General features: G+C 41.4%; 1 protein-coding gene across 4 annotated transcripts in view; it reads left to right on the plus strand.

The window, feature by feature from the left end:
- The window catches only part of AP1S2 (adaptor related protein complex 1 subunit sigma 2), a 77412-nt gene extending 66144 nt beyond the window's left edge, over window positions 1–11268 (plus strand). For 3 of the 4 annotated variants that reach the window (XM_075854411.1, XM_075854412.1, XM_075854409.1), the window contains exon 5: window positions 10934–11268. In XM_075854411.1, the coding sequence (XP_075710526.1) occupies window positions 10934–10990 (57 nt within the window). In that variant the 3' untranslated portion in view covers window positions 10991–11268. Of the gene's footprint in view, window positions 1–4325 lie in introns of all 4 variants that reach the window. The other variant, XM_075854410.1, reaches the window with a different exon arrangement.
- The last annotated feature ends 326 nt before the right edge of the window (window positions 11269–11594 follow it).

An 11594-nucleotide genomic window follows, 5' to 3' on the forward strand; every position in this document is an offset into this window, starting at 1 on the left:
TTCCTGCTCCATCTGTGTATTGTACCCCTGTCTACGTATAGACGCTCGGTGGTTCGCCATTTGGTGAATGCGGCCAGGGCGTGTGTCCCTGCACTTTGGAGACAAACCTGTCCCCCGTCAGTGGGCATGTGGTTCGGTAAGATTCGGGAGATTATGAGAATGGAGGACCACACGGCATCAATGAAAGGGTCCCATGCTTCCTTCATCAGAACATGGCGTGAATGGATCGGATTTCAATCCTCTGCGGAATATAAGGCACTCATGGCCTCTTGACTTATCACCTAGGTCTAGTGTGTCAGGTTAGTTTCTTTCCTTTCCTCTCTTCCCTTAGTGTCTCTGCTTTTATTCCTTTCTTTTACTGTTTTTCTGTTTGCCCACGGAGTATTATGCACGGCTGCGGGTTCAGGGTGCATATCGGAGATTCTTTCATTCTTGATTTGAGCGATGTACTATTGTTATTGTGATCCTATGCACTTATGTAATACAGGTAGTTGACCTGTGGCCTGTTGACTGTATTACACTGGCTTACTCCAATTGTGTTGTGAATACTTTGTGTTACAAAAATGAAAATAAAAGAATTAAAAAAATAAAAAAAAAAATTGGCAAAATAATACAATTATCCATAGATGTATGTTACGCTGTGAAGCAATCTGGCCGGTGTCGCACTGATAAACTGTTTTCTTTCTTATCCCCCTTCTGTAACGCTCTGCACCTTTTGGGGACTTTTTCTCCCCCGTAGTTTAGGAAATTTTGCTGGGAAAGTTTTGAGCTGGTATTATACGGGCGCCCTCGCGTCCAGCAGATGTGCTATGTCCCTTCCCTTTCCTAGTTCCTAAATACTAGCGCCCTGAAACTGAAGGAATGTTCCCCTCCGGCCTGCGCAATACTAGTGCCATAACTTTGTTATTTTTCAGTTGATTGAGCGGTGTGCGGGCTTGTTTTTTGCGAGACGGGCTGTAGATTTTATTGGTACCATTTTAGAACACATACGACTTTTTGATCACTTTTTATTTCATTTTTTGGTAAAGGAAATTACCAAAAACAAGCAATTCTGGAATAGTTTTTTATTGGTTTTTTTTTTCGGTATCCACAGTGCGCCCTAAATTACATGTTAACTTTATTCTGCGGGTCGATACGATTACGGTGATACCAAATTTATATAGTTTTTTTTTATGTATTGCAGCTTTTGCACAATAAAATCACTTTTTTTATAAAATCATTTGTTTTCTGTGTCGCCATATTCTAAGACCCATAATTTTTTAATTTTTGCGTGCACAAAGCGGTGTCAGGGATTATTTTTTGCGGGACGGATTGCCGTTTTTATTAGTACTATTTTGGAGTAAATTTGACTTTTTGATCACTTTTTATAGCATTATTTGGAAGATGTGACCTAAAAACAAAGATTCTGGCGTTGTTTTTCATGTTTTTTTTTACGGCGTTCACCGTGCGGGATAAATTACATAATGGTTTTGTAGTTTGGGTCGTTACGGACGCGGCGATACCAATTATGTATAGTTTTTTTTTAATTTTTACGGTTTTTCCCATAATAAAAGACTTACTATGGGAAAAAAGTCAGTTTAGCTTTATTTTTATTTGAAACGTGTGTGTTTTTATTGTTTTACCACATTTTTATTAACTTTTTTTTACTTTATTTACTTGTCCCACTAGGGGACTTGAGGGCCTGATGCCCCGATCGCTACTCTAATACACTGCATTACATACGTAGTGCAGTGTATTAGCGCTGTCCGTTATTCACTGACAGCAAGCCTATGAGGACACACCGCAGGCAGGTCCTCATCGGCTCCCGTACAAGGCAGACTCGGACGCCATTATCTGGCGTCCGATTGCCACAGCAACCCAGCGATTACGTCACTGGGTTGCCGGTCGGGTTAGAACCTATCAGATGCTGCGCAATATTGAGCGCAGCATCTGAGGGGTTAATCAGCCGGATCGGAGAATAGCTCCGGTCCTGGCAGTTACAGCTGTCACCCCGCGATGATGGTGCCGGCTCTGCTTCTGAACCCGCATCATCACCGCGACGTAACTGTACTGCGCTTTGCGGGAACACGTTCCCGGCAGCGCCGTATATATACGGCGGACGTCGGGAAGGGGTTAAAGTAGTGCTGTGCCCGAGGGAGTACTCGGCAAGCACAGGAGCTCCCTCTGCTTCTCCGCTCTGATCTAATTCTGAAGCAGGAAGCTCATGGTTCCCTGCTTCAGCATTGGGTTCAACAGTATCTGCTTCCTGAGGAACGCAGATATAGTTGACAGCGGGACACTCCCCCGTCCTCCCGGGACACTGCCCGGAATCCGGGACGGTTGGGAGGTATGACTGGGACAGGGGCCTCATGCACTATAATAAATGTATGTGAGCAGAAGTTCTAATACATGTATATATGAAAACTGTATGATTTCATATTCTTCACATAAGTAAAAGATACTATAAAAACGGTTGTATTTTCCGGTAACCGCACCGCTTTTGTCCATGGGCTGTGTTTTGTATTGTAGCCCGTCTCCATTTAAATGAATACCAGACACAATCCATGGACAAGAGAAGTGTGTTTTCTGGGAAACAAAAAATAAAAGCAACCCCTTTTTTTGAAATCTCATGAAGACAACCCCCTTTTAAAAAGAAGCTGGTTCCAGCTTCTTTACCCCCAGCGAACAACTATTATTACTGGGTTAAGCCATGCCCAGCCACACATTTCCATTGCAGTGGCCATGGGGGGAAATGTAGCACTACATGCCGACCGGTCAAATGACTGACTGTCCATGTAATGCATATGAACGTACCGGGACCCCCCTCTTCTGTCATATGCCCTTATAGTGCAAATGGACAAGGGTTCTCTTTGTTAGACTACCCCTTTAAGATTTTTAAATCACATTGAAGTAGTGGGAATGATAGGATAACAGAGATGGAGAAGATTACAGACGTGACCAGATACTGCCACCACATTCTCAGCACACAAACATGGATTTGAATTGCTCTTTGCTCCGATTGTTCCGTCAGATCTTCAGTTACAGAAATCTCTGACGAGTACTGAAGGGGTTTGAGTTCTGAGTTTCATTCTGGAAATCCGTGGTGGTCTGAGATCATAGACTTCACCGACAGGATCGTCTCACATGTATCTTTAAAAGGATTATCCAATTTTTAAAAAATGATGTGGAAATCAGAAAATCTTACAAAGATGTTACACTTACTAATTACCTTAATGTTCTCTAATCTGGTCACGTGACTGTTCCCCCCCCTGGTCACGTTTACACTGATCATTGACCATTTATATTCTCATCATGCGGCGCTTTCCTAGCATTCTACGTGTCTACAGAACAAATCATCACTAATCAGGTGACATTTCCTCCACTGTAATCTGCCCCCAGACTAAAACGGTACAGGTCATGTGACCTTTCTTTTAAGCATTCCAAATGCCCACATCACGATACGTAACAGGTCATGTGACGACTGCTGCGCTCTAATGAACTCCCCCTAAAAAGTTACATTACGGGGGAATTGACCAGCAGCATATTATAGCACCCTCGCAAAGGCAATCGTGTTAGCGATATTTTGAATTATTCCACCTATCAATTTATATACATGGGATAAATAGGGAGCATATTGTGTTAATGTACAGAATTCATAGAAAAATAGTTACAGATGCTTAGAATTTTTAGCCCTCTCCTCCAAAATTACTCGCCAATACAATGGTGCGCTTGGAAGGTACCGATTCTCTTTGTGGATCAACAACTCTGTAACAGGGCTGTCTACAGATGGATGTCTCTGGTTCGGCTAAGGCTTTGTAATGGGTCAGACATTGACTTACAGGGTAGTCACCTATAGGTGGCACTAGAGAGACCGTTTTCTTCTGAGGGAGAGCTATTTTGCAGTACAAGGTCACAAGCAGTAATAGGGTGGTACCAGTAATTGCCAGCAGGTGGCAGAGTAGCAATGTATAGAATAAGGTTCTGTTCACATACACTTATAACGGATGCAACCAGCGCCCGACAGACCCTATTGACTTAGTATGGGGCCTGTTAGGCTCTATCAGTCGCTTTGACGGAATCTGCAATGGTGGCTCCGATGCAGAGGTGAATAGATCTTAACTGTAACAATAAAGCAGGGATCTATCTTTTCTATTTCAGAAGCCTCATCTCTGAATTCTTGCACTTATCCTTTAGTAGGATTACAATTTCCTTTGAATCGAGACGTAGATGTAGAAATGCAGAATGTTACGGCTCTTGAGCTGTAGAACAGTAACGCTGTCCGCATGCACGTTGCAATATGTTCTAGACTGGAGTTGATTCCTTCATATTTTGTGTTTCCTCAACAGGAGGCAGAGACACCGCGAAGCGTTCTGGAAGAAATTGGACTGACATAAACCTCGGCTGCTGTCACCTGCGTCTCTTTGTTGTCACATCAATGTTCACTGCCTTCACCTCAGTGTTAAACCAATAGTGTAAGATGCTGTCTGTCAGTATTAATGTACAGCTAAGCGGCTTTAGTTGAGTTTACAACGAAAACTACTCCATAGAATATCTACACAAAATGTATCAACATAAAGAGACTTGGACATTGTAAACTGTAGCACATCCATGACCCGTCAGAAGAAAACTTTTTGTATTTTCCTTTTTTGCTTTAGTTTTTATAATTTTTTTATGTTTTTTTTTTTTGTTGGGGGTTCTGTGCTGATTGGAGGGGATATTTACACACATCACATATCTGGTTCTGATAATGTTGAAATCACACAGGCGGATCTTGTGGAAGTTTTTGATGCAGTTTTTTTAGCCAAACAGGAGTGGATAAAAAAAAAAAAAAAAAAAATAGTCAAAGAAAGACGATGTCGCCTTTCTTTTGGATCCACTCCTGTCTCTGGCATGAAAAACCACTACAAAAACTGCCTGTGTGATTCCAGCCTTATACCAGAACAATTTGTGTGAATCAGATCCGCACAGTGGAGCCTAGTCCCTATTTTTGGCAACCAAAGACTGTGCTATTATTCACGACAGGCCATTTTTATTACATAAAGGGATAAGGGAAACTGTTTACCACTGGAATTTTTTTTTTCATTATTATTGTAAACCAAAGAACTTGTATGACCGCTAATGAAACCTTCCCCTCAGTTCTTATAATAATACATCCAATATTACAGGAATAGCTTCTAAGTGCAAACCTCCAAAGAGCAGCAGGCAGTTCCCATGGTGTCTGAACATTAAAGCTCCAGACCAGACGTGACTCTCTAGTACATTATTTCTGTGCACATTATTTTTCTGTTATGTGACAGTTTTAGTCCTTCGAGAGAGTCCCTTATCCATCCCACACATTGGCTTCCATCTCTTTGTGTGGACAGCAGGTACTATTGAATGGAAATCATCAAAGGAGATTGTAGTGAAACAACTTCCTCCAGAAAACCTGTGGATACATCTATCTAATGTACATTGGGTAAGGGCTCATCCTCACCGCTGTATAATGAACGCGTGCTGTACGTCTCTGTAATGTGGTGCACATAGCCTGTAATGGGGTTATCCTGTACCCTTTATTTGCCTTTGATCTTGTACAGAATCACAAGAAGTAGTTGTCACTCCATAGCATGCCGTATAATAGGTGTTCTTCCCCAGAATAATTGCTTCCAAAGGTGAATAACCCAGAATAGGTGACCAGACACGCAGGCACCATATGGTGGCACAGTGTGTGTGGCGCTGTACAATGTCTGTGTACGCAGCCCTGCCCTAATACGAGTCCATTATGGGAATTTTGGGTACTAGATCTTGAACATAAATAGTGTCATTCTATTTTTCTTATTCTCCCACTTTAACTAGACTGCTCCAATGTTTCCTCAAGATCTACGTTCCGTTACCAGGAGGTATGCTACGGGGAGGAATATTTTCAGCCGCTTTTGCTCCTGCTATTGATTTAAATGCCTTGTTCTCTCTGCGCAGGTAGTCTGTACTTATAGTCTATAAGTCAAAAATAAAACAGATTTCTATTTCCTAAATTCTAAAAAATCACAAACATGAAATATTAAAAAATGAATCTCCACAGATGACAAAAAGAGCGCCAAACAAAAGAAAATATTGGACAAAAGTTCAAATATCAGATGTATAAATTTATATGGAACACAATGAGAAAGTGCAAAGGAAGTATCCGACATTGTATGTCTAATTACAGAAATATTAGAACTACAGTCCCCACAGGGAACCCAGTATAAAGCCTGTGCCACTACTCCATATAACTCCGTATGCTGGATATAAGGTGCTAAGAGCAAAAATAGAGGAGAGATCTGAGCTAAACAGTTGACTGGGGCAGATCGCCATTCTTGAGACACCGCAACATGGGTCAGTATTCCACCATTTATCTCAGATCTTGCACTTAGCACCTTATATCCAGCATATGTGATTTTTTTTTAATAGAATTTATGAAATAAAAATCTCTTTTATTTTTGACTTCTAGACTCTGTGGTTTCTTTTTTTGGTACTATATATGCAAGGAGTACAGTCGTGTTACGTGGGGGATTTACTATGTAGAATGGTATATGTGTATACCCTGTGGATCGGTTCTACTAGTCTGTACTTATAGTAGAAATATAAAGGGACATGTACAGACCTGGTTGTCTGCAACACGCTGGAAACATACAGCCCACGTAAATGTACCTGTCTCTTACTCAAGGAAAGCCATCAGCAATTTACCTTATGAGCTTGTAACATTGATGAGGCCATTTTGGTGCTACATCGCCGTTCACCTGAGTCCAGTCCGTCAATTACTATGTATCGGGGATGTAAGGGTGCCCATGCATCTAGCGGCCATCAGCCAAAAACCACATGCAGTTTTAACGCAACTTACAGTGGCTTTTAAAGGTGAAATGTGTTTCAACTATAAAACGAAGTGACCAAAACTGCTTTCATTTGCGGTTAAACCATGCGGCACACTACGGCCACCCTTCGTAAACCGCAAATGATCAAGGAATGTTTATTGTGTTGTTTTCAGCAATCTTAATTTGTGTATGAAAAGTGCAGACTGAGTTTGGCTAGAAGAAAATGCTGACATGAGCCCTTCTATGCTCAGACTCACCTGGCACTCGGCCTTTGTTATAATTGACGTTTATTTGTTGTTAGAAGGGTATCTTCGTGTGCCAGTTTGAATGCACTCGAGTCAGAAGCTTATTGACCATTGAATTTGCCCTGCTAGAGACATAATCGGCTCAGGACACTGCTAGTGCCCATAGATATCAGTATTTTGGTTCTTGCGGTGGACTATGGGGACCCCCAGCAGCAGGGACAACCTCTTATCCCCCAGAGATCTTAATCTACAATTGGGTAGTCCAAACCAGACTGCCTCTTTAAAGAGGTTGTTTGAGATCAGAAATAAAAGGGTTTGTTTTTTCATTGGTAACCGCGCCACTCCTGTCCATGGGCTTCGTCTGGTATTGCAGAATTCAAGTGAATGGAGCTGAGCTCCATGAACAAGAGTAGTGCTGTTTCTTTTCTAACCTCAGGCAACTCCTTTGAAGATAGGGGCCAGTTATTTAATGTCCTTTTTACTGGGCCGTGAAAATAAGAGCCGATCAATGAACCACCTCATTGATTGACGCTCGTTTACTTCTTCCACAAGGAGCTATGATCGGCTATGTATGGGGACGAGCGATCGTTACGATCTTCAGTCCCCATACATGTCCATCATGTTGGCAGCACATCTCCCTGTTTACACAGGGACACGAGCTGCTGACTAGCGACTATTTTATTGGCTGCGTGAACTAGCCGATCAGCTAATGAACAAGCATTTGCCCGATCATTGGCCCGTGTAAAAGGGCCTTTACGTGCAGGATCCCAATTGATCGCGTAAATAGTTTGGTTTATAACTTCTGCCACGTATGAAGCCAGACTTCTAGAAAATGTAAAAAAAAAAATAATCTATTAACTTACTATTGTTTTACCTGTATTTTGTAAAATATTTGTGACATTCCTGTATTATGTTCCCGAATGTGTGGATGCCTCTCAATTAAAAGTGACCCTATTCTAATATTGTGACTTTTTACCTCTTATGTAAATCACGGGCCGGCACTTTCATCTATTGGTTTTCTTTCTGCTACTTCTGCACATCTCTCATCATGTAGATATAACGTAGAATTGGTCCAATGCTTTACTTTAATTCCCAGTTTACCCTGTGTGTGTCTGGTAAATGTAGATATATTGTAAGCTGCATTGGTCAACTGGGCTGTCCTGTCTCTTCTATATGTGGATTTTGTGTTGAAGAGATGCGAGTGGGGCACCAGTGATGGCAAGGGTGGCCGGGCATTTCTGAAAAAGTCAGTAACATAAATATTCTGCACCAGAGGCATAACGTGAAACTGCTGGGACCCAATGCAAAATCTGTCACAGGGTCCCCACCTACCATATGCTATTTATAATACTAGCATCTTATGTGGCAAAGGGGCCATTGTGCCACCTAGGCATCAGGTCCTGGGTGCAACTTATACCTCTGCACTATTATATCTAGACCCCTGTTCTGCACTCCTAGCAAATGAGTATTCAAGATGATGAATCTCCTTTTACAATAGAAGAGTCAAGCAATTTAATAAGGCCCTGTACACCCTCCTGTCTGTTTTGATAAATACTTGTATTCTTCATGATATAACGATGCTGGTGCATATTTTAAGAGCTCTGTGTTGTGTGGTTCCTCTGTTATTCCCCCTGGAAATGTATGAATAAATTGACAACTAAGTGTTGCCATTCCCCCTACACACTACTATCAGCACTGATTGGGCATTGTCAGATGGTGTATGGGCGCCGCTTATTGACCAGTTGAATGGTAATACCCAGTTGTCTATTTATATATTTCCAAGAGGAATGGCACAGCGCTAATTTCTAAGAAAATTTGCTCAGAATTGCTATTTCATGGGGAATGCGAGTAGTTATTAAGAAAGATATGTCAGGAAAAATGACTGGTTCTCTTTAACCACACTTCATTCATACGTTAATATGTAGCTGGCACCAGGGGCATGACAGGTTCACGTTACAAGGAGACCAGAAGTAGTATAAGTGTGATTCCTCCCCCCCCCCCCCCCATACCTGGTATTATGGTCGGTCCTCAATTTCAGCAGAGCGTCTGTTTACATAGCATTTGTAATTCTGCTTATCGATGGGCAACTATACAAATTTGATGGGAAAAAATGCAATTTACCTCAATCCTGAAGTTATTTTCCCTTATGTATGACTGTTTTGTCTATAAAGAGGCACAAAAATGGCGGAATTTGTTCCCCCCCCCCCCCTTATCTGTGTAGTCGGGAATGCTTATCGTCTGTGTATTGTGTAGCCTGCGGTTTCTGTGCATTCATGACTGTCACATACTAGATGTTTTGTTTAGTGATAAGTGTTTTTGTGTTTGGTGCAGAATAATCTCTACGATGCTACACGGCGAAGCCAAGGAACACCAATTGTCGCATCTCGAAAAGCCATAAACTGTTCGCACACAAGGCAGCAATGTCAATATATATTTGTACTGTGGTTGTAGGTTGCAATAGTCATAACCTTAATCCTGGTGCCTGACTGCGACCGATTTCTCATCTAGATATATAATTTTTTTAGAATGGGCATTGTGAGCATGTCCTGTAAAGGTGGAAGAGAACCAATGATCACTGCGGAGCTTGTGTTTTTCATACCATAGACATAGCGTAATATGCTAATGTTTGGATTGTAAGACGGATCTCATTAACTAATAATGGGTACCGTTGGGGTTCCCGTAAAGGTTTCCGCCATTTTAACAGCAAGAATAGCACTGGAAGCTGTGCTAGTCTTACTGTAAAAACTGACGAAAAGCCCCAAAGCAGATGTCTTACCTATAACCCCCAGCACCCAGTCAGATGTTGGCTTTCATTCTCCACACGGTCAAACAAATTTGTATTTTTTTTTGGTAGAAGTTTTGATTTTTTTTCTGTAGACTTATAGTAAAAAGTGGTTCATGTAAAAGCAGGACTCCAGCTCTCAGGACACTGCAGCTTTCGCAGGTCCCCAGTAAAGAATAAAGCCACCACTACTGACCAGTAAAATCATGAGGTTTACAAATTTTGACCCTGTCTGTCAATCGTTGCCCTTCTGAGGATTACAACGCATATGAAATATATTGCAAACTAGAAAGAAGGCTGGCACTGCCCTAATTCAGAAACAATGTTGCGCCCGTATAGGGATCCTTTCCCGCATAAAACTGGAGTCCGCTCTCAAATTGTTGCCCACGGGAATGTGAACATCGACAAAAACAGCACACTGTATGATATATGTAGAAGATAGAAATTCGAGGCACTCACCGTTTGTGGCAATAAAACTTACTTATTGAAACTATCTCAGTCTGTTTGGTGTGGAATGAGCCTACGGCAGTTTCACGCTACGCACGCTTTGTCAAGGCCCCCTATGGTATGGAATGGGATATAGACCGAGATCGTTTCAATAAATACGTTTTATTGCCACAAACAGTGTGTCCCCAAATTTCTATCTTCTACATATAGCATTTAAAATAAATATTTTTACCTTACTGGTCCGCAGCGCCGGTCTGTATATCTCACATGATTAAAAAGAAACTGCGCACTTCCACTCATTTCAATGCAGAGTGACTCCTCATACAGAGCCACCTAGTTACTGAGCGTTGGGATCAGTCGGTCCTGGCTGTTAGTCCTTCACCAAATTTTGTCTTTAAAACGTGAGAAGTATTTTTTGGGATGACTCCTGATTATGGACAGTGCGCCGGTTAACAAAGCAGTATTAAATACCTATTATAACTTGATATATAGGGTTTACTATCTACTAGTGCGTTATACAGTGCCGTATTTATAGCATATACATGGCCAAGGCTAATCAGTATTTTTCTATTGCAAGTAGTATACATGTATCTGATAACACACACACATTTTGACTGTAATAAAAGGCACAATGATTCATTTTATTTTTTTCTCAGGATCGGAAGTTCATGACGACCATCTCAGAAAGGGCTCATCAAGTAATTGTAATGTAGCATTGAGTTTGTATTAAAATGTGTAGATGGGAGTTTCAACTGCACCTTGCACAATGGGTGCCCCTGCTGGTCACATTAGGATGTATTGTTATGTGCACCAGGTGCTTGAAATGCCCATCAGATAAGGCTTGGACGTTTTTGGGTTGTTTTTTTTGTATTTCAATTCTGTTTGTGTCATCTGTATGTGCTTTGCTGGACTAAGCTTTGTTGTAACTGTGACTAATTACCTGTGTTACATATCATTTCATTAGTAATAAAACGACAAGATTTTTTTGCCAGGTGGTGTCTTTATTTACTGTTTTAACATGTAAATCTATGGGATGCTATTGATCACAGGAAACTACTACACACTAAAGGCCCTTTACACTCGGCAATGTTTGAGAACAAGCGTTTGTACGATCATTGGCCCCGTGTAAAACAGGCCAGCGATCAGATGACAAACGAGCAAACGCTTTTATGTGACCCAAAATAACGGTCGCTCCGCGGGCCGCATATAGAAAAAATGGGAAGTTGACGGGCCGCATTACTTTCAAATTTGATACAATACAAAATTATTGTTATCAATTAGTTATTTGAACTACTATAACACTATAATAATAATACA

The sequence above is a fragment of the Rhinoderma darwinii genome, chromosome 2 (assembly GCF_050947455.1).
Source record: "Rhinoderma darwinii isolate aRhiDar2 chromosome 2, aRhiDar2.hap1, whole genome shotgun sequence".
Classification (NCBI taxonomy): domain Eukaryota; kingdom Metazoa; phylum Chordata; class Amphibia; order Anura; family Rhinodermatidae; genus Rhinoderma; species Rhinoderma darwinii.